Genomic DNA, 23,785 nt, shown 5'->3' with positions numbered 1-23,785 from the left:
CCAAGCTTTTATTGATCTGGGATGCACCTATAGCATAGCCCTTAGGCAGGTGACCCCCTAGTAACAAGCAGACTAGCCCATCAGCAAGGATTTACATAATAATAAATGGGGGAGTAGTTTCAGCTACCACTGTCTGGACAAACAGAGGTGGCGCCTAGCTCCAACCTTTGCTAGGGCTTCAAAGGCACCCAGCCTTCGGGGGGTTCTCTGTCTACGCTTATCAGATAGTGAAGGCAATAAACAGTTTCCCAAAGGCATCACTGGGAGGAATTGACCTCCAGGACAATTGGCTGTGAGAATCAGCTGTGTCTGCAGTGGGAGAACTTCTGTGCTGGAGACAACCCTCTGGGGCAAGACTTGCTTCAATGGGGTTTTGGTGCTCACTGAGTCTGCCCCCTGAGTGTGTCCTTAAAGGGTCCCAGGAGGTGCAAACTGGATGGTCCCACTCTGACCACTGTGCACACTCGCTCCTGGTTCTCTAGGGAGGTGCTAATCTAGCCTTTGCCTGAGGCTACCCAGCAAAAGCCTCCCTGCAGGGCTTGGGCGGGGTGGGTCTCACGGGATCAACAGGGTGGGGATAGCAGTTATGGTTGCTCTCAGTCCTGCCCTCAGAGGCTCCGCTTCTCAATGTCCCAGTAATCACTGCAAGCACCTCTGAGAGAAAGCTGCCCTTGAGTTCCGACCGATGCCAGAGAGTCCTGCTTCTCCCATATGAGTCTGGGTCCCCAAAGACTCACCCGGAACTGGAGCTCAGAGCCTGAGACTCCCTCCCGATTGCAAAAGACAACCGCGTCCTCAGCCACCAGCCCGCTCCGCGTGCGCCTCTGTACCTTAGTATTTTACTTCCGCACTGCTCCTCCTCTGAGTCTTGGTAAGCTTTTTTCTTTCCTTCTAGTTGTAGAACTTCCACTCAGCCAGCCTTCCTGTGGTTCTGGATGATGTCTGTTCCATCTTTTAGTGGTATTTTTGAAGTTGTTGTGTGAGGCAGCAAACTCTGGTGTTTACCTATGCCGCCATCTTGGTTTCTCCCATCAATTGTTGATAGATATGTATTTGTTGCCACTTTGTTTTTCATATTTTTTATCTTTACCTTTTTCTTCTTCCTCCTCTTCTTAAAGAATATTCTTCAGCATTTCATGTAATACTGGTTTGGTGGTGACAAACTCCTTTAGCTTTTCCTTGTCTGGGAAGCTCTTTATCTGACCTTCAATTCTAAATGATAGCTTTGCTGGGCAGAGTAATCTTGGTTGTAGGTTCTTGCTATTCATCATTACTTTTAATATTTCTTGCCACTCTCTTCTGGCCTGCATACTTTCTGTTGAAAAATCAGCTGACAGTCATATGGGCACTCCCTTGTAGGTAACTAACTGCTTTTCTCTTACTGTTTTTAAGATTCTCCCTTTGTCTTTAGCCCTTGGCATTTTAATTATGATGTGTCTTGTGGTCCTCTTTGGGTTCCTCTTGTTTGGGGTTCTCTGTGCTTCCTGAAGTTGTAAGTCTATTTCTTTCACCAAGTAGGGGAAGTTTTCTGGCATTATTTCTTCAATTATGTTTTCAATATCTTGCTCTCTCTCTCTTCTTCTGGCAGCCCCATAATTCATATGTTGGTACACTCAAAGTTGTCCCAGAGGCTCCTTACACTATCTTCATATTTTTGGATTCTTTTTTCTTTTTGCTCTTCTGGTCAGGTGTTTTTTGCTTCCTAATATTTCAAATCATTGATTTGATTCTTCAGATCCTCTACTCTACTGTTGTATCCCTGTATATTATTCTTTATTTCAGTCAGTGTATGCTTAATTTCTGACTGGTCCTTTTCCATTTTTAATATTTTTTTTTTTGGCATTTTTACTAAGATCTTTGAAAGTCTCACTAAGTCCCTTGGAGGTTTCTAGAAGATTCTTGAGTAACCTTATAACTTTGGTTTTGAACTCTATATCCAGTAGTTTGCTTGCTTCTTCCATTTCTTTCGTTTGTGACATGTTTCTTTGTCTCTGCATTTTGGCTGATTCCCTGTGTTTGTTTCTATATGTTGGGGTAGAGCTGCTAAGTCTCCTTGAGTTGATAGAGTGGCCTTGTGTAGTAGGTGTCCTATAGGGCCCAGTGGCTCAGCCTCCCCAGTCACCTGAGCTGGGAGCTCTAGGTGTACCCATTTGTGGGCTATGAGCACAGTCTTGTTGTAGTTGAGCCTTAATTGTCATCAGTGGGAGAATTAGCCTCACTGTGAGGATTTGACCTCTAGGCCAATTGGCTGTGAGGACCAGCTGCATCTATAATGGAAGAGCTGCTATGCAGGAGACACCCCTATGGAGCAGGCCTCACTTCAGTGGGGCTTTGGTGCTCACTGAGTCTTCCCCTTGAATGTGTCACTTATGGATGTGTAGGGTTGTAATCTGGTATGGTCTGACACTGATCACTGGGTACATTGGCTCTTGGGTCTCCAGGGAGGTGCAAAGTCAGCCACTGCCTGGGGCCACCCAGTAGGAGCTACAGAGAAATCTGCAGATTCCTCCTCTTAGAAGTGCCCAGACAAGGCCCAGCTGTGAAGTAAGGAAGGTTGGTGCTGGTGCCAGGTCTTGGGCCTTTTATTGATAGTTTTGGGCTCCCTGACCCAGCTGCAGCTTGTTTGACAGGTTGTTAGCCTGAGCAAGGACAGGCCATTCATATGCAAAAGCCGCTGCCCACAGCTTGGGTAGGGTTGTAAATTGGGTGGAGTGGGGTCTCAGGGAATCACCAGAATGGAGCAAACAGAAATGGTTGCCAGTCAGCCCTGTGACTGGGGAGGTCCTAGCATGGGAACAATGACCACTGTGAGCACCACCATTTGGAAGAAAGCCGCCCCCGAGTTCCTGCCCTGATGCCAGACAGTCCAGTTCATCCTCAAATGTGTCTGGGTCCCCCAGAGCCTCACCTGGCACTGGAGCTCAGAGGAAGAGGTAGCTTGTAAGTTCAGTTTATGCACAGGCCTTTTAAGAGGAGCAGCTGGGTCTCCAGCAGCTTCTATGTCACTGAGCCCCAATCTGCACTTGTTTTTACAGCCCGTAGTTCTTACTGCCCATAGGGACTTCTTTTCCCAGCCCTGGGACCCTGGGATAGGCGTCTGGTGTGGGGATGGGATCCCTTGCTCCTCCTGGAAGCCTCTGCAGAGGTGGTCTCCCTCCTGATTAAAGAAGTGGCTCACATAGGTGCTGGACCAGCCCGTTCCGTGCCTCTGCCCTCCTACCCGTCTCAGCGTGCTTTCTTCTTTACTTCTCTAGTTGTGGTACTTCCACTCAGCCAGATTTCCAGTGGTTCTGGGTGATGGTTGCTCTGTATTTTAGTTGTAATTTTGATGTGGTTGTGGGAGGCAGCAAGTACAGGCATTTGCCTATGCCGCCATCTTGGTTCTCCTTCTCCTATGTATTTTTTTCCCTTTCTCCTATGTATGTTTTTAAAAAATATATTGGATTGATTTTTTACAGAGAGGAAGGGGGAGGGATAGAGAGTTAGAAACATTGATGAGAGAGAAACATCAACCAGCTGCCTCCTGTACACTCCCTACTGGGGATGTGCCTGCAACTAAGATACATGCCCTTGACCGGAATCGAACCTGGGACCTTTCAGTCCACAGGCCGACGCACTACCCACTGAGCCAAACCGGTTAGGGCTCTCCAATGTATTTTTATGAAATATATATTTTTTTGATTAATCCTCATCTGAGGTTATTCCTTCCATTGCTTCTGAAAAGAAGGGAAGGAGGGAGAGGGAGAGAAAGAGAGGGAAATGTCAATGTAAGAGAATAAACCCCCAACCCAGGTACACACCCTTGACTGGGAATTGAACCTGAAACCCTTCGGTGTGCAGGCCATGGCTCTATCCACTGAACAACACTGGCCAGGGCTATGAAATGTTTCTGATTCCAACTTTTCTGTTTAGGTCTATAATCCCTGGTGAATTAATATTTGTGTATAGAATGAGATAAGGGTCAAGGTTCTTTTCTCTCTCTTTCCCTCTAGAGAAATATCCAGTGGTTCCAACAACATATGTCAAAGACTTTTCTTTCTCCATTGAATTGAAATAGTGCTTTGGTAAAAAAATCAAGGGACTACATATGTGTGGATTTATTATTCTAGTCTATTATTTTCCATTTATATGCTCATGCAAAAGAGCATATAAATGGAAATAGGAATCCTCGCACAGAAAGATTTCTATTGCTTTATTGTAAAACTTCCAGTCACTTTGTTTTCTTTTCTCAAGATTGCTCTGACTATTCTAGATTGTTTGTGTTTTTACATTAATTTTAGAAATAGCTTCTCAAATTATTTGAAAATCCCTAATGAAACTTGGATTGGGATTGCATGAAATATATGAACTCTATAACTTATTGAGTCTAAAAATATATAGACTATAAACTCTATAGTTTGTGGAGAATAGATATCAATCAATGAGTCTTCCAATCCATAAACATAGTATATCCCTTTGTTTATTTAACAGTGTTTTGTAGATTTTGTAGTAGATATCTTGTACATTTTTCAAATAATTAATACTTTGGTATTTGATTTTATGCTATTGCAAATCATATTTCTAACAAATTTTATTTTCCAAATTTCCATTAGGACTGTGTAGAATTACAATTGATTTTTGTGTGTTGACATTGTATCCCATGATCTTGTTAAACTCATTTAATATTTCCAGTAGATTTTTGTAGATTTCAAAGGGTGATTTAATAAAAATATGCTCTCTGTCAAAAAAAGTAGTTTTATTCCTTCCTTCTTTAGATCTCCTATTTTCATTATTTTATTTGATACAAATCGATTGTCCTAGTTGAGAGCTGTCTTTATATTGTTCCTCATCTTAGCAAAAGCAAAGCGTTTCCTTATTAACTATAAAACTGCCTCTAGGTTTCTTACAGATGTTCCCTCCTGGTTGCAGTTTTCTGAGCATTGGTAATCAAGAAAGGGTGTTGACTTTTGTCAGACTCTTTAAATTGTATTTATCAAGTTAATCATATGATTTTCCTTTTATTATATTTATTATATATAATATTATATTGGCACTATATGTTATATTTATCATATGATGACTTATTATCCTATATATTATCCTAATATGCTAAGTGTCCGGTCATCCGTTCAACCAATCAAAGCGTAATATGTTAATGATATGCTAAGGCTGCTCAACAGCTCGCTATGATGTGCACTGACCACCAGGGGGGCAGACGCTTGGACTAGTAAGTTAGCTTGCTACTGGGGTCTGTCAGATTAGTACTGAGCGAGTCGGGCCAGACATGCCCTGGAGCCCTCCCGGCTGGCCAACCTCCTGCGTCTCTCCCCAGCCCCGATCATGCACTGGGGGTCCCTTGGCCTGGCCTGTGCCCTCTCACAATCCAGGACCCTTTGGGGGATGTCGGACAGCCGGTTTTGACCCGATCCCGTTCAATGCAGGAGCTGCCCCCTGGTGGTCAATGAGCTCCCACAGCCGGGAATGCCGCTCAGCCAGAAGCCAGGCTCACAGCTGGCTAGCATAGCTGCCATGGTGGGAGCCTCTCCCAACTCGTGGCAACTGAGAATGTCCAACTGACGACTTAGGCCCGCTCCCCTAAGCCATCAGTCGGACATACCCCAAGGGCTCCTGGACTGGGAGAGGGCGCAGGTTGGGCTAAGTGGACCCCTCTCCCCAGTACATGAATTTTGTATACAAGGCCTCTAATCTATCCTATCTAATAAAAGAGAAAAATGGTAATTGGCGTACGACGATACCCTTTTCATTGGCTAATCAGGGCTATATGCAAATTAACTGCCAACTAAGATTGGCAGTTAACTGCCAACAAGATGGCGGTTAATTTGCATATGTAGGCACAATGCAGGGAGGCGAAAGGGAAAGCAGGAAGAAGCCCCCTGCCACTGACAGTGATCAGAAACCCAGGGGGGAGCTAAGAGCTGGGGGGCATGATCAGAGAATCAGGTGCCTTTTCCGCCCTGGCCAGTGATAGCAGGAAGTAGGGGTGGAGCCAGCGATGGGAGCTGGGCACGGTCGAGGCTGGCAGTCCCAGGAGCTTGGGGTCCCTTGCCTGGGTCTAAAGCGAAGCCCACGATCGCGGGGCCGCTGCAGCTGCGGGTCCCCGCTGCCCGGGCCGGATGCCTAGGCCAGAGGCGTTAGGCCTGGGCAGGGGCGGAGCCTGCAACCACGGGGAGCTGGGGGTCCCCTGCCCAGGCCTGACACCTCTGCCGGAGGCCTCAGGCCTGGTCAAGGGGCCGATCCGGTGATTGGTGATCAGAGGGTGATGAGGGTCAACTCCTCTGGCCGAGGCATCAGGCCCGGGTGGGGGGCGGAGCCGGGGATTGGGGGGATATGATGGTCCCCTTGCCCAGGCCTGAAGCCTGGGTCAGAGGCGTCAGGCTTGGGTGGGGGGTGGAGCAAGCGATCAGAGGGAGATGGGGGTCCCCTGCCCAGGCATGATTCCTGGACCAGAGGCCTCAGGCCTGGGCGGGGGCCAGAGCCAGTGATCGGGGGGAGATGGGGGTCCCCTGTCCAAGCCTGACACCTCTGGCGGAGGCGTCAGGCCTGGGCAAGGGGCAGAGCCAGCAATCGGAGGGGTCTGGGGGTCCCCTGCCCAGGCCTGACACCTGGGCCAGAGGCATCAGGCCTGGGCTGGGGGCAGAACCAGTGATGGGGGGAAATGAGGGTCCCCTACCCAGGCCTGACGCTTCAGTCTGAGGCGTCAGTCCTGGGCAAGGGGCCGATCCTGCGATTGGAGGGTGATGGGGGTCAACGCCTGAGGGCTCCGAGTATGTGAGAGGGAGCAGACTGGGCTGAGGGACACTCCCCCCCCCCCCCCCCCCCCACACACACCCAGTGCACGAATTTCGTGCACCGGGCCCCTAGTATATATATATAAAAGCCTAAGTGATCATTACGACCGGTCGACCAAGCACTATGATGCGCACTGACCACCAGGGGGCAGATGCTTAATGCAGGAGCTGCCCCCTGGTGGTCAGTGCGCTCCCACAGACAACCTCCCACAGCCGGCTAACTTCCCACAGTCCCTCACCCCCCGACAGCCCCAGTTGGGTCCTATGGGGTCTGGGCCAGGCTGAGGGACCCCACCCGTGCACGAATTCGTGTACCGGGCCTCTAGTAATTGTATATATATATATATAAAAAAAATGAAAATCAGTCTCATTAAATCCTTTCCCTGTAAGCCAGGGTTTCATTCTTCATTTTTGTTTGAGAGATTCAACCGCAGACCAGTCTGAAACATGCCCCTCAGTGCCACCATGCAGCTCTCCTTCAGCCTGACCTCTAAGCAATTTCACCTCAGTTCCACACGCGGGCCTCTCCCTGGCTTCCCAACTGCAAGCCCCCCACCCCCCGCCCCCCGCCAGGCTAAGCAGGGAACGTGGGTGCTGGACAGGGACCTCCTCTGACCTTTGGATCACCTCAGACTCTGCCCCAGCCGCTCCCCGCCCCTGCCGTCAGTGCAGATGCCCGCACCCCGGGGCTGGGCACAGGTGGCTCCCTCATCTAGGTGCGCACAGCCCTGTGGCCGGAGGATGCGCAACAGCTGCCTCGGCGTCTCCCAGCCCCACAGCCACTCGGCTCCACCCACGACCTAGAGCTCCAGGGACCCGCCACCTGTCGCCGCCCCGGAGATCCCCGCCAGCACCGGCCAGCGCCGGACCCGGAGCAGCGCCGCCGCCCGCCAGCGCCCCCACCCCGCGCCTCCGCCAGCCCACTCAGCGGCGGCTTTTCTTTCTTCCAATTTTCTGTCCCTTCTCTCCGTTGGACTCTCCAGTTGCCTCTCCCCTTTCCCCACACCCGGGGCTCCTCTGCCCTGCCCCTTGCTTCTGGAGCTGGGGCAGCCGCGCTCCCACCTGCCGCCTGAGCCCTGCCCCCTGCCCGGGTGGAGGGGGACGCTGCCCCGCCGCCTCCAACTCCTGGAGGTAAGGACCGCGCCCGCCGCTGTGCCCTCCCCAGCGCCCTCCGTCCCTGCTGGGCAGGTTTTCTGAAAACAAAATTCCGTTTAAGACGGGATCAGGGGAAGCGTGTCCCTCTGCGGCGGCTGCCAGCCCTGACCTTTCTGATAACCGGGGTGCAGCCTGCGGGAGGTCTCCTCCCGACGGAGATGGAAGGGAAGGGTGGGAAGCGGGAATCCGGATGCGGACCTGGGTCTGTAGCTGATGCCCTTGGGTAAGCCGCGCACCGCTCTGTGCCTTGGGCAGCGCCTCCTGCATTCGGCCCCTGGGAGGGTGGGTAAGAGAACCACCTGCATGTTTTCACGGGGCGGACACAAATGAGCGCTTAATGAACGGAAACTCTCGCCTACTTTAGCTGTTTCCACTTTTCAGAAAAAAGGTGGGAATGCTTTAACCTCGAAAACAATACTGTAACATAATATGCATTACAGTATATAGTAACTCTATACATTACATGTGAAGATTCGGATATAAGTATATGTGTATGTGTGTATGCACACACTCACACACGCATGAATGGTAAGTGGTGGAAGCCGGGAGCATAGGGTAGTAATGGACATGCATGTGGAGCCCAGGCATATTTTTTTCTCACTCTGAGTGAGAGTGAGGGCGCTAGATCTCACGTAAAACACACGTTTCAAGGTGTCAGGGTTAAGAAGCATTTCACAGGCAGATGCAACAATGGGTCAGATGCTCAGCTATGGGTAGACTCCCCAAAGCTATATTCTGCCTTCATTAATTCAATGCCTTCATTAATTCAATGCCTTCATTAATTCAGCAAACAAATAAGCGAGCAGACATAAAATGATAATATGTCAGTTAGTGAACAGTATATAAATAAAAAAACAGGCGAGGTGGGAGGGGGGAGGGAGGCCAGGGAGCAGAGTGCCGAGCTGGCTGTGTGTGGGTGTCGGGGGAGGCTGCCAGGGAGCTGGCTGTGTGTGGGTGTCGGGGGAGGCTGCCAGCCCGGCGGCCGCTGTAAGGGACGACGGGACTGCGAATCCCAGACAGAAGTCCTGAGTAGCTACTTGGGAAAAATAAGTGAAGTTGACCCCATCTGCATACCAAATAAAGAAAATACAGGTAAGTACATATTTGACCCCTGAGGGGAAAGGAATGTTCTAAATGGTAAGGTAGCAATGGAAAAATCACAAAGCAAAGGCAGGACAGGTGGGCTGCACAAATATAAACGCTTCCAGATGTTAAAGCATCGACAGAGGCATTAAAAGGTAAACCGAACAACAGGTTGTAGAAAACACTAAACATCTAAAAATGGACAAAAGGCATAAAAAGACAGTTCATAAACATAGAAAACTAGCTACAAAAGGCATGACTAATATTTTGCTTTCTTTATACCAATAGAAATGCATATAAAAAACATGAGATACTTTGTACTAATTTGAGTACCTAATTGAAGATGAGAATGTTCAGTGCTTACTTGGGTGTGGTAGGCGAATAATGAATTATTACTGCATTTCTGGAATGCTGTATGCATTTACCATGTTTAAAATGTATTCTTTGTGCTGCCATATAGTGACACCAAGAAAAGAAGAACTATGGATAAATAATAATAGCTAACCTGTGAGTGATACTTATTATTCACCAGATATTTTGTAATAGCAATTTATGTAACCTTCTCACCAGCCCTCGGCAGTGGTATTGCTGTTCCCTTTCATGGCTAGATAAAGTGAAGAACCGAGAGGGTAACTTGTTCGGCACCATTCAGCTAAAAATGAGGAGAGTGAGGATGTAAATCCAGCCCGTCTGGCAGCACAGGCCATGCTTCAGAACCTGATCCAACTGCCTTACATGGGAACATGGCTATGGGCCATTTTGTCATAAAACACATGCTGTAAAGCATAACTTATCCATATGAAAGAATTTGGTGTGACAATTAAAACGGTGTTGACAAAGATTTCTCCCACGCAGGAAAATGCAAGATAGGAAATTATTTAAAGGTCATCTTAATTATTTGAAAATATATAAAGTACAAGAAAACATGCTAAATACAGTATTAGACATGTTGATATTATTTTCTGCTTTTCCATCTTCATTTTATACATGTCCTTTTATTGGCATATATTACTTTAGAAATTAGAAACATTTTTAAAAAGAAAGAAAAGAAGGAAGAAATTTTAAAATTATGTAAAGGCAATAAATAATATCAATATCAAACATAGCACTAAAAAAATCTCCAGAATTTCCACATGCAAGAAATTTAATACTTATACCCTCTTACATATATTTTATAACTTTTATCTATGATATTTTTCAGAATAACTTTTCTTTTAGAAGTTAAATTTTATAATTTAATATCTTAATCTTTTAAATTCGCAATAAGTACATTAGTAATTTTATATATACACAGACATAGAGCAGGGCAAATACCAACTAATTTATATACTGGAATCTTAACATGTTTCAAATCGAAACTGAGTGAAGTCATCAGAATGATGAGTTATCTCATAATAACTTCATCTCTTAGTAGACCTTGAAAATTTAAAAAACCACAAACCAAGAAAACAGCAGTGCTCTTCATAGGCAGTGTCAACCTTAATCAGAGGAAACAGCACTTTTCATTCTACCCTAGATAAGAGAATAGATAATGACAAAACATGTGCGTGTGTGGGGGGAGGGGCTTATTTCAAGCCATAGAAATATTCTAATTTCATTATGAACAGTTGGTACTTTCCATACATCCTTATCCCTTTTGTCTTTACATTATTGATTATTATCTCTTGGAAATGACATCAAATGCTTGGTGATTTCTTCATAAAGATTGATGTAAATGGTTTGGCAGCTTAGCCATTACATTTTATCCAGGATCTGGGCATTAGCGGGTGGTGGTGGTGGTGGTGGTGTGTGTTTTAGTTTTGTGTTGTTCAGTGTGCGAGGCGAGCTGTAGCTGGTGAGAGAATGACTTTGGGCTGCGAGGCTTCATGCACCCAACCCAGGAAGTCTTCGTAAACATTAGCTCTTTGATTGCTCAGTAATTTTGGAGACAGGCACTCTTACCATCTCCATTTTGGAATGAGCAAACAGACTCAGACTTTTAAGTAACTTGCCCAAGGTCGCACTGTTTGTCATAAGCCCAGAGACCAAGCCCTTTCCAGGATGCTGCGCTTCCTCAGTGAGTAAAGCAAGGTGTCTGGTATAAAAGAAACATGGGATTGCTGGCTGGTGTGGCTCAGGGGTTGAGCATCAACCTCTGAACCAGGAGGTCACGGTTCGATTCCCAGTCAGGGCACATGCCGGGGCTGTGGGCTCGATCCCAGTAGGGGGTGTGGAGGAGACAGCAAATCAATGATGCCCATCATTGATGTTTCTATCTCTCTTTCCTTCCCCCTTTCTCTCTGAAATCAATAAAAAATGCATTTTTTAAAATAAAAGAAACATGGGATTGTTTATGAAAAACTCAGACCTGGTATAGGAGCCCCAACGCACCCTTCCTACCTATTCTACCTCTAAATTTGTAATTAGTAGGACAAAACTTGGGTTAGAGTAAGAGCAAAAGTCAACTCAGATTTGAGTTCTTTGAGTCTGTTTCTGTCTGGAATGTATGCAGTTCCCACTTTGTCTCTCCATTTTCCTAAAATAAACACATATGGGCATATGAGTGCAGAAACAGGCTCACACATCCATGCACCTATTTCTCATTAATGACTATTGATGAGCGCTCACTGTGTGCTAAGCATTGTGCTGGACTTCAGGGAGACAGTTACGTAACGTAGACTTAGTTCCTCACTTCTGCAACTTGTGTTCTGAAGCAAGAAGATAGATGAGAGAAAAACAACTGGAACACACACACACACTCACACACACACACACACACACACACTCACTCCTACAGGGGCAGGATGTCAAACGTATTTCAGTAATCACAGACTGCGTTCATAGAATAGCAGATTTTCCATAAATACAGTTGTTCTCAACTTTGTTCTTGGGGGCAGGACTTAGCAGACCAAGCCCAAAACACACGAGGCTTTCTGTATTAGAAAATTGTATTACCAGGGCTTTCTTCAGGATGCCAAACTTCATTGCACTAAAATTTCATTAATTCTGCTTCCTGAACGTTCCAAGAAGACTTGGTGACTAGATGAAGGTCTATGAAAATTTTCTGGATCCATTTTTAAAATTTTGTGTGCCAGAAGGTGTTTTAAAACCTTCTTCGTAAGACAGGTATGTTTTTATGTGAAAGTTCTAACTGAACCTGACTTACTCTGTTTTCCAGGAAAACGTTTTGAAGCAGAACCCTGAAACATGCATCTGGGACAACTGCCCTTGACGCTTTTGGTGCTTATGCTTAGGGGCACCTCAGGTAAGTCATAGCAAAGTTTTGCTGCTGGTTTTAGGAGGCGGCTATAGAAGATGCTGAATTTATTAAAATTAGCCAGTGATTTTAAATTTAGATAGTTGCCTAATGTTTTGGTGTCTCTGGCACAGAAACTAAAAAGCCACAGGAGTGGGGTCAAATAAAGAACTGTATGGGTTTATTGGAAAGAGGAAAAGGTGGCCCCCGAGTTTATGTAGAGAGAGCAGGTGTGGAACCTTGCATCCTGAAATAAATTCCATTTGTCTGGATGGAAATCTGCTTCGTGTTGTTTGAAACTGAATGTCACAGACGACTTTCTTACTGACTTTTAGAACATTTTACACAAGTTATCTCCTTCCCAAAATGAAGGCAAAGATCCATATATAATTAGAGAACACAGGATGTTCATGGGAATGCCTTACAAATGTTAAGGAAAATATTCGAGTCAGAGCAACTACTAGTATATATGAAAGACACGTCTTAGCCCAGGGAACTCAAGGAAGCATTATGGCAGGTGTCGAATACCAATTTTAATTTATTAGCAGTGACTGCTTGTTGACTTTAAAAAAAGATTTTAAATTGATTTTTAGAAAGAGAGGAAAGGAGAGGGGGAGAGAATCATCCACATGAGAAGGAAACTTCTATGGGCTGCCTCCTGCACGCCCCCTACTGGGAACTGAGCCTGCAGCCTGGGCATGTGCCTGACCAGGAATCCAACCGGCCACCTCTCAGGACGTGGGATGCAGCATCTGTACCCACCTCCGCGCCTACCGGGCAGTGGCTGGCTGAGTGGACTGGCTGCGTGCAGAAGCCCCTCTGAAGCCTGGTTTCTGGCATCTTCTCCATGGAGGCTCCTCACTAAGATGTTTTCGGGAAGGTGTGGCAACCCTGTGTCTTCTGTGGCTTCCGTGTGAGGAAGCTGTCCTGTGCAACACCTTCTTTTACAAGGTTGCTCTGCATGTGCCTGCCTCCTGGGGTGGGGGCCAGGCGCTCCCTCCTCTTTGGGAGGACCCGTTGGAAGCTCTGCCCTCACTTATGTTCTGGAAATGCCTCTGTGTTGGGAAATTAGCTATGTCATCATGTGTTTGATTTTTTCCTTTTATTTTGCTAATTTTTTGAAGAAACCTGTATTTCACGTCCTCATATTAATGCCGTTGAAGGAGAACCTTTCTTTTTGAAATATTGCCCACTTTCTCCTGTGCATGAACCAAGCACCACAAAATGGTTCAAAACCAGTGAGTCAGATGAAAAGGTTGAGCTACGCTCGAGCAGTTCACCCAGAATTACTTTGCACGATTATGTCCTGGAGTTTTGGCCAGTTGAGCTGGATGACAGTGGATCTTACGTTTTCCAGAGGGGGTGAGTATCCTTTCTCTCTGTTAGTGTGTGCGCGGCGCTCCAGGGCTTGGTTCAGCAAATCAAATGCACTGTAATCTGAAAGGTCAGGCAAGCCAAGCATCTAGTCTCCCCTACTCTTCCTACAACAAGAAATAAATGCTTCATTATTGAAAAAGTAAACTAAGTGTTGCCCCTGTGTTTATGTTCCTAGTGGTCTTAATGAAATGAAGATGGTGAAAGATTCCCTTAGAATGGTTCCCTTTTAGGGTATTCTTGCCAACAGTAAGTGAAGGCTGGGTGGCGTTTGTTCTCAGATTCAGCCGGGCTGCTGAATCAGGGAACGCGTGGCTGGGCGTGGATGCTGTGAGAGGGAACAGGGGCAGTGCCCGCTCCTGGCAGTGTGCGCAGGCTGCGGGGTGACGGGCGTAGATGCACCCTGGTCTAGTTCTCAGGTGTTTGCTGAGGGCCGGCGGCGGCAGTGTGTGGAGGAGGTGTGCATGGCAGCTGATGGCACAGCTCTGCCCAGGGCCGGGGGAGGGGCGCACCGAAGGGCCTGGCATAGCCTTCTCCTGGCACCAAGTGCGGACACCCTGAGTCAGAACGTGTCTAGGAAAGGAGGGAACCGGCTGAGCATGCCAACTGCTGAGCTCGCTCTCTTTATCCTTTGTTTGGTGAGGTGGGAGGGGAGGGCCTGGAGAAGGCATGCTCTGCGGTGGGCGCTGGTGAGGACATGGAGGTGCGTGGGTATCAGTTGCTGTGGCGATCTTATGCGTGTACTGGGGTATCTATGTGTGCATGTACCTTATAGAGCTCTGAGACCAGCCTAGAGGAAACAGCTCAGCCCGGGTGGGGAGGGTGCCACTGTCACCAGCACCTGGAGTGAGTCCTGATCGCAAGCGCGTGGTGAAGGCAGAGTGAGATGTCCCAGTGCAACCTAGCGCCACACCTGCGGTTTTCTGGAAGTGAGGTCATTGGGTTTGTTTTTACTTACAGGCACCAGAGTCAGAAAGAAGTTCAAGAACTCTTGTTTTTTAACCAGTGAATTGTATGTGACCTTTTAGGAGAGATGATTCCAGAAATGAGTCACAGCTGGTCTTTTCACAGTAACTAGAGTGAACACTGGCCATCAGGGCGAGAAGCACTGCTCCTGAGCCTGGGGAATGAAGGCAGCATGGAAATGAACAGGGCAGAGAGAGCACGCGGAGGGGCCCGCCTCCCCCAGCGCCACTCGCAGACAGACAGGGACAGAGGGCATGACCTGTCCCCAACACGGAAGGTGGAACACAGCCTGCATTAGGGAGGGAAGTGGGATTATCAGAGGTCGGATGGCAGAGAGGGGTGCGGGACCAGGAGGCCAGGCAATGGGAGCCCAGGCGCTCATGGGCTGTGGTGCTAAACTCTGAGGGGCGTGGAGGCTGGTGAGTGAGATGAGACTAAGCGATGGTGGAAAGAGCAGGCTTGACAATGGCTTTGAAAGTCAGTGGGAACCTTGAAGATACGGACTTTCTGAAGGTGGTACAACTGATGTGTGTGCACACGGGCAGTGGGCGCCTTGTAGTGAGTGAGGCCTTGGGTCTCCTGTGGGACTTGTCCGAGCAGACCTTACCCCTGGATTGTCCCCTTAGAACTGCAGCCCTGGAATTTTCAGGAAACAATGGCTAGTGATCACATTCCTCTGGAGATGGATACTCCACTCCTGCAGCAACAATCACTGGGTCAGATCAAGTCTTAAGGAGGAAATCCACTGAGAAGGGGGGATGCAGGAGCGTCCTTGATCTTAGAGGTAAAGGCGTGAAGGCAGAGGGAACAGCACCTGCAGATCAGGCGCAGGCCGAGCAGCGGTGGGCTGGTCTCTTCCAGGGCTTCTGTGTCGCCAGGGGTGGTTCTCGCACCAGGATGACCAGCCCTGACAGGGCTCAGCTACACGCCCCCCTGGGAGCTCCTTGAGGCGCAGGGCGCCCCTTGTTTCAGCACTGGGCACCTGGGCGCGGGGCAGCGGTTAGAGGGTGGTGCTTGCTGAGTGATAGCGACCAAGGCTGCAGAGCAGGAAACAGCCTGACGGGAGAGCGTGGGGAGGCGTCATCAGCTTCAGAGAGATCCTTTAAACAGGCCTGCCCAGGGCCAGCCCAGCAGGGAGCACGCAGCCATGCCTGGGGAAAGGCGCAGCTGCTCCACACTGTGTCATGGCCGCTGACCCCCCTGTACCCCGAGGATGAGGAAGGCCTGCCCCGCGCCCTGGCTCCCAGCCCAGCCGATCCTGTATAAATTCACACTGATTGTCATAACATAGTCTTTTCCAAAACACTCCTGGCCGTTAGGACCAAAATAGATGGGTGTGCATCCTGGCGATGGCTTCCCAGGCCTGTGACACGGGAGTTGTTGCCCTTCCCCTGAAGGTTAGCTTTCTCACTTACCTAAGGCAACAGTCATCCCGCCGGTGCCAGTGCAGCCGCTGGACCCAGGGGTGCCAGTGGTTCCGTTCATGGAGACTCCAGGGGAGCTGGGAGCGCCTCCTCGGGCAGACTGTCTGTGTTCACACACACAGGGCACCTGCTGGGTCTGGTATAGGACTGTACATACTGCTTGCGCATTTTAAGCAAATATTACATTACAAACCTTTGTCTTTTAAAAACATTGCAAAATTTCTTTCTTTTAGATTTCTAATTTCTAATCAGAAGGAACAACAATATCTATTCAAATAAACTCTGCTCAGTGAGGCAAAAAAGTGCTAATAGGACACGCAAGGGCAACTGACAGTAAGAGAAAAGCATTGGCCAAGCGGCCCGAGAAATGCAGACATTCAGGAAGCACGTTCCGGCCCGTGAGGCCAGCGCCGCCCTCCTGCCTTGGGTTAAGAATTTCTGAACTTGTTTATCGCCAAAACCTTTGATGTTTTAAACATTTCTGGTCTGCAGTGGGCTTTGTGTGTGTGTGTCTGTGTGTGTGCGTGTGTGTGTGTGTGCGCGCACGCATGTGTGTGCACACGTGTGTGTGCTTTAGGGCCTGCTCAGGTTTACCTTTTCCCCACCGTCTACCCCCATCCCATGACAGTTAAATTTCTTGCTACGCTGAACCTGAAAGAGGCAGAGAAGAGTTTGGGCAACAGTAAATGAGTCTCTTTATACAAAAATAGGGGGGAAAATGTTGTTGCATTGATTACTCAATGACGGTATTTGCAAAGTCCCTGTACTAATTATAAAATATCTGTAAACCTTTATTTCATAGAAATGACACTCATGGTTGGAAACTGAATGTCATCACAAGAAGTAAACACAGCTGTTTTACTGAAAAACAAGTGACTAGTAAAACTGTGGAGGTTGGAAAGGCTTTGCAGGTAGACTGTAGCCATAGTTACTATCAAGACCTGGTCCACAGAACGGCACTGTATAAGGTAACGCATTCAACATGTTCTAACTTCAGGCGTGGTAGGAAAGAAAAAACTCCAAAATGAGGGTCTGGTGGCTGTGGAGCACGCTGTTCTCAGGACATGTGCACTGTGTGACCACAGGCCCCAGGGTGAGGGGGCCCCAGGGCTGCTGTGATGAGCGCCTACACATGAGGCAGGGGCACCGCTCCTGCCTGAGACTAAGGTTCAGTAAATGACAAGGCTTCCTCTCTCTTGTCCTTTACTAGTTTGTCTTCTTTTTCAATAAATTATTTTTTAGAAATATTAGTTTAAAGATTTTTATTTTCCTCTGCGACATATACTTAAAATTTTAAATTCTATTATATACACACTAGGTGTGTGTGGGGAGGGGAGTGTCCTTCAGCCCAGCCTGCCCCCTCTCACATACTGGGAGCCCTCAGGCGTTGACCCCCATCACCCTCCGATAGCCTGATCGGTCCCTTGCCCAGGACTGACGCCTCCACCAGAGGTGTCAGGCTTGGACAGGGAACCCCCATCTCCCCCTGATCACTGGCTCTGGCCCCCTGCCCAGGCCTGAGGCCTCTGGCCCAGGAATCATGCCTGGGCAGGGGACCCCCATCTCCCTCTGATCGCTTGCTCCACCCCCAGCCCAAGCCTGATGCCTCTGACCCAGGCTTCAGGCCTGGGCAAGGGGACCATCATATCCCCCCAATCCCCGGCTCCGCCCCCCACCCAGGTCTGATGCCTCGGCCAGAGGAGTTGACCCTCATCACCCTCTGATCACCAATCACCGGATCGGCCCCTTGACCAGGCCTGAGGCCTCTGGCAGAGGTGTCAGGCCTGGGCAGGCCCCAGCTCCCCGTGGTTGCAGGCTCCGCCCCTGCCCAGGCCTAACATCTCTGGCCTAGGTGTCCGGCCTGGGCAGCGGGGACCCGCAGTGGCAGCGGCCCCGCGATCGTGGGCTTCGCTTTAGGCCCAGGCAAGGGACCCCTAGCTCCCGGGACTGCCAGCTTCGACTGTGCCCAGCTCCCATCGCTGGCTCCACACCTACTTCCTGCTATCACTGGCCAGGGCGGCAAAGGCACCTGATTCTCCGATCATGGCTGGGGGGCAGGGCAAAGGCGGCCCCAGGGCCGCCTTTGCCCTGCCCCCCAGCTCTTAGCTCCCCCCTGGGTTTCCGATCACTGTCAGTGGCAGGGGGCTTCTTCCTGCTTTCCCTTTCGCCTCCCTGCATTGTGCCTACATATGCAAATTAACCGCCATCTTGTTGGCAGTTAACTGCCAATCTTAGTTGGCAGTTAATTTGCATATAGCCCTGATTAGCCAATGAAAAGGGTATCGTCGTATGCCAATTACCATTTTTCTCTTTTATTAGATAGGATTTTTCTGATTATATAATTTCATTTTATAAAATTGAAAGGTAGAGAAATGAATAGGAAGGTGGCAGAAATAACTCATAATCCCATCAGCCAGAGACATTTTTTCTTGTGTAAACATCTTTTTTTAAAAGTGGTATTTTTAATGGCTTGTATTTTTTTCTTTATTCACTAAAAATTATATTATGATTATTCTTCCATATCTTTAAACATTCTTCCAACATGAGATTCCATATGCATGTCCTTGTACCTGACTAATCCCCTGTTATAGACATTTGCTAGTTTCTACTTCGCACTATTATTACTAAGACTAAAACAAATATTATTCCTATAAGTCTCCGAGTGTCTATATAACTTTATCCTCTGACCAAAAACCGTGGAGTTTTTGGATCAGAGGCTAAGAGCAGGTGTGTGCCTTTCGACACACATCAAACTCTGCGCCAGGGGCCAGGCCACCACCCTGGTGGGCTGCTCAGGGACCTTTAAACCCTGACATGCCAGCCTTCTGCAGCTCTGAGTAGCCCCCCACTCTTCTTAATAACAAATTAAATTTGTGTATTAATTGCATCTTTGTATTATTTCTTTTGTGGATTGTCTACTTTCTTTGTCTATTTTCTTCAGTTAGTGTACCTTTTACCTGTTAAGTTATAAGAGCTCTTTTAGACAATACTATAGAGATTATTATATAGAGAGATTTGTATACACTCATATGTATATTACATATACACATGCATTTGTACACTCACATGTATGCAAATACAACATGCACACATACATAAATAACATGCATGCACATACACAACGCAAATTATATCATTTCTGTAAAGCACAAGCCTGAAGGCCGTGGTTGTGTAGCAGAGCTGAGAGAGGGTGGTCTGAACAGAAGACCTTGGGAAAGATGAAACCGATTTCCTAGGAACGTTTGTTTGTTCCTTTTGCATGAACACTGTTTACTTGTGTTTTTCAAGGGCAGCTCTTATGCAAAGTGTTTTCTAAATGTCGGAGCCAGTCTGCAGTTGACTTGACCCCATTTCCTGTCAAACGTGCAGATGTTTGCAGCCCATGACACGTGAGGCTCGGCGTGCGGGCCTAAGCAAGCCCCACACGCAGACAGTCCGCTTAGAGGGTGGAGCTGGAGGGTGCTCTTAGCTGGACGCTGACCTCAGGCTCAGTTCACAGCCTGTTTACAGACCCTGACCTACTTGAGGGAGTGGAGCGAGGACGCTGAATCAGTAAACAACTGATTGGAAAAATGAAGAGTCTGATTGTTCTACATGGCTGGGGTAAATCAGTCTGAGTTTAAACATTCGGTGTCTATAGAAGCAATCTCTGCAGTGAGGCCATGTGGGTGCCTCCCAAGCCCACGCTGAGCCCTCTGCCAGGTGCCACCAGCTTGGCCGCTTTGAGAGAGGAGCGTGCGGGGACCGGCACACAGTCAGAATTAGTTCCTGTTTTCCCGTCTGGCTCTGAGATCGCTTCATAACCTACCTATGAGTGAAGAGGGCTGCAAAGGCGGCGTTCTTGTTGTTAATCCCTCTGCCACAGATGGAAGTGTGCGATGCAGAGGTGTGTGCGTGTGCGTGTGTGTGTGTGCATGTGTGTGTGTCCTTGGACTTGGAATATTCTCCATGCATTTCTAATCAGGCCACTGCCTCCTGGCGCAGGACCTCAAAGGGGTCCCTGCTAAGTGCTCAGTCCTCAGAGTCACTCGCTCCGATGCCCCTCCCCCTGTCGTGAAATAGAATTATGTAAAATTTTGAATTATTATAATATAATGTTGCTTTTACCTAAAATATTTTAACTTGCTTTTTAAAAACAGAACTGTGAAAAGATAGAGAACAATAAAAACCCATCTTTAAAGAAGAATGCAGAGTTTAAAGACCAGGGATATTACACCTGCATGTTTTTCCTTCATCACAATGGAAAACTATTTAATGTCACCAGCACCTACAATATAACAATAGTTGAAGGTAAGAGAAATTTTAGATTGGGGAGAAACAAGTATATCTTAGCAAAATAAAATATTTTTTCTTCTAAAGCAGTACAGGAATCCAGAAGCAACCTAGTGGGCGTTGGGGCCACACCACTCATTCAAATAGAAGGGCCCCAGTCCCAGGGCTTTGCTCACTGTGTCTGAGATTCTGGGGGTGGTAGTTAAAGTTCATAAAGGCGACCCTCCCTGAGTCAGCTCCCTTATTTGGTATTTGAATAAATTGTGGGGTCTTTTATTGTTAAGCATATGTTTTCCCTCAACAAATGTTTATTGAGGATGCTGCATTTAGTAACCACTGAGCACTGGGAGGGGGCGGGGGCAGGGAAATAGGAAATGAAGTGAGTAACCTACTCTCCTCAAGAAACCGATTGCCATCAGGAAAGGTGATGAGTCACACAGAGCTACACGCAGAGGTGAAGGGTGCCGATCCGCCCGACAGTCAAAAACCTGGGTAGAATCTGGTTTTCCCAAAACTCAACTACTAACAGGTCTTGGTGAGAAGCCTTACTTATCAGACATATTTTGTTTGTTATGTGCATTATGTTCTGTGTTCTTACACTTAATTAAGCTAGAGGAAAATGTTATTAAGAAAATCTTAAGGAAGAGGAAGTACATTTGCTGTATTCAGTGAAAAGGTCTGCATATAAGTGACTTTTCCATGCAGTTCAGACCTGCATTGCTCAGGGTCACCTGCTCATGGGCCTGGAGTCACCTGGGAGGTGGAGGGAGTGCAGAGTGGACAGGCGAAGGGGACTGCGCCCTGTCCAGGCGCTGGCGACGGCGGCAGGAAGCATGTGGGCCAGGAGCTTGAGGAGAGGACGCCAGGAGCCAGGCCTGGGGCGGGAGGGGCACTTCTGCTTTACCGTGGACCCGGATCGTATATCGTGGAAAAACTAAGGCCTGGGTTTTGAGGGATGGAGGCCTCAGAGGTAACTTCACTGAACCTTTCCCAGGGGAGCTACCCTCTCCGTGGCCGGGGTCGGCTCATCCAGTTGTATCTGGGGAATGACCATGGACATCTCCAGGTCACAGAGGCCCCGGTTTTACTCTTTGGTTGTTGAGAGTCATTTTCCCTCCTGAGTCCAACATGCCTCCCGAAGCCTCTCCTCAGTGACACCGATGCTCTGGCCCCTAACGTGTTCCCGACGCTCTTCCCGCGTCTGCAGGCTCCTGTGACGCCCGCTCAGCAGCCAGGGCTCACTCCACCCGGAGCTGCGGGGTTCCTCGTCCTGTTAACTATCCACTGACATAGCGGGACTCCCTACATTGCTCACCGCTAAGCTGCCACACGCTTACTGTCCTCTAACAACAGAAATTACCTACCTAATGGTTCTGGAGGTCAGGAGTCTGACATGGTTTGACTGGGATAAAATCAAGGTCTGAGCAGGACTGTGCTCCTGCTGGAGGTCCTGGGAGAAGTAGGTTTCCTTGCATTTTCCAGTTTATAAAAGCACCTGTGCCCTCACCTTCTGCCTCCTCCATCTCCCACCTGTGCCCTCACCTCCTGCCTCCTCCATCTCCCACCTGTGCCCTCACCTCCTGCCTCCTCCATCTCCCACCTGTGCCCTCACCTCTTTCCTCCTCCATCTCCCACCTGTGCCCTCACCTCCTTCCTCCTCCATCTCCCACCTGTGCCCTCACCTCCTGCCTCCTCCATCTCCCACCTGTGCCCTCACCTTCTGCCTCCTCCATCTCCCACCTGTGCCCTCACCTCCTGCCTCCTCCATCTCCCACCTGTGCCCTCACCTTCTGCCTCCTCCATCTCCCACCTGTGCCCTCACCTCCTTCCTCCTCCATCTCCCACCTGTGCCCTCACCTCCTGCCTCCTCCATCTCCCACCTGTGCCCTCACCTTCTGCCTCCTCCATCTCCCACCTGTGCCCTCACCTTCTGCCTCCTCCATCTCCCACCTGTGCCCTCACCTCCTGCCTCCTCCATCTCCCACCTGTGCCCTCACCTCCTGCCTCCTCCATCTCCCACCTGTGCCCTCACCTTCTGCCTCCTCCATCTCCCACCTGTGCCCTCACCTCCTGCCTCCTCCATGTCCCACCTGTGCCCTTACCTCCTCCATCGCCCACCTGTGCCCTCACCTCCTGCCTCCTCCATCTTCAAAGCCAAAAATGGACCATCTTCAAATCTCCCCCTAACCTTTGCTCCCAACTATCACACTTCCTTTCCTGACACACTTCTTTGTTATGAGGCCCCTGTAATAACACCGGACTCACCTGGAGGACCCAGGACACTGTCCTCAGGTGAAATTCCTCAATTTAGTCACATTGCAGGTCACTTTGCCATGTGAGGTCTAATAATCACAGGATCTGGGGAGTAGGGTGTGAACAGCTCTTTGGAGGGGCATTATTCTGCCTGCCACACCCTATAACTGGGAATCCCATAACTAAACTCTGAAACTCAGGTATCTTAAATTCTCTATGTGTCCCCTAAATCCTTCAGTTTTGCTTTCCCATATATATTCTTTAATCTCATATACATCTCTGGTACTTTGACATTTCCACCACCAACACTCTCACCCACACATCCCGCGTCTCACCCACCAGCTCCTCTCTTATTCTGCCCTGGGAGGATTAAGGATATTCATGATCAAAAGAGCACTTACTGCCGGCCAGACACTGTACCGGATGCTTTAATGGAATCATCTCACGGACTCCTCCCAGCAGCCCTGTGAGCTGTGGCCTTGGGTGAATTAAATTAGTAGTTTGTGCCTCAGATGCCTCATAGTCAACAGGGTGGTGCGGGTTCCTCCCTCTGGGCTGCTCCGAGGACAGAGGGATGTGAGTGAGGCAGTGAGAATGGTGCCAAGCACAGGGAACGCGCTGTTGTCATTACCACCTCCGGCGTCCCACTCCCCACCCACCACTACACATGCTGCTCTCCTGCCTGAACTACCCATCGCATTGATTGTGTCTCTTGGGGGCTGCCAGCTGTGTCTCTCAGGACTCACTCAATGCCTCCCTGCCTCTGTGTCCCTGTGGCCTCTTATTCATATTTCGGGTTGCTGCCAGAGTTGGGGTCACATGTCTGTCCCTGAGAAGGTCTTGGAAAGAAGGGATCAAACTTAGTTCTCTTCCTCATCTTGCATCTCCCACACTGACTCCTGGCACTTGGTGCATAGTAGGTGCTCAGTATGTGTCTGCTGGGTGAATTATTGAGCCTCATTTCGCAAGTCTAGACTCTTATCCATCCTGGCCATTTTCCTTTGGATCGGTGAGGTGTGCCATCATTCTTCTAAAAAGCAGAGCTTAGAGCTGAACAGATGGGAGGTGTCTTGACCTCCACTGAGGACACTGGGAAGCTGAGCTCCGACCTGGTCTATGTGATGCCATGATTGCGCTGCACCCGGTTACTCTGTAGATCTCTCAGCGACCATGTGCTGAGCACAGTTGTCTTGAATCAGTTCTCTCAACTCCCACCCGGCATCTATGTTTTTGTC

At 48.7% G+C, this 23,785-nt stretch overlaps 1 protein-coding gene across 5 annotated transcripts in view; it reads left to right on the top strand.

Annotated features, from left to right (window-relative positions):
• The first annotated feature begins 7,591 nt into the window (after window positions 1-7,591).
• Window positions 7,592-23,785, top strand: part of IL18R1 (interleukin 18 receptor 1) — a 32,138-nt gene continuing 15,944 nt past the window's right edge. The window contains exons 1-6 of one of the 5 annotated variants that reach the window (XM_059658856.1): window positions 7,593-7,919; window positions 8,325-8,471; window positions 12,184-12,270; window positions 13,386-13,623; window positions 16,828-16,993; window positions 20,165-20,315. In XM_059658856.1, the coding sequence (XP_059514839.1) occupies window positions 12,213-12,270; window positions 13,386-13,623; window positions 16,828-16,993; window positions 20,165-20,315 (613 nt within the window). In that variant the 5' untranslated portion in view covers window positions 7,593-7,919; window positions 8,325-8,471; window positions 12,184-12,212. Of the gene's footprint in view, window positions 7,920-8,324; window positions 8,472-11,792; window positions 12,055-12,181; window positions 12,271-13,385; window positions 13,624-16,827; window positions 16,994-20,164; window positions 20,316-23,785 lie in introns of those variants that run through there. The other 4 variants (XM_059658858.1, XM_059658855.1, XM_059658857.1 and 1 more) reach the window with 4 other exon arrangements.

Source organism: Myotis daubentonii, chromosome 12 (genome assembly GCF_963259705.1).
Source record: "Myotis daubentonii chromosome 12, mMyoDau2.1, whole genome shotgun sequence".
Classification (NCBI taxonomy): domain Eukaryota; kingdom Metazoa; phylum Chordata; class Mammalia; order Chiroptera; family Vespertilionidae; genus Myotis; species Myotis daubentonii.
The sequence above is the reverse complement of the archived record's forward strand: the minus strand, read 5'-3'. Positions and strand labels throughout refer to the sequence as shown.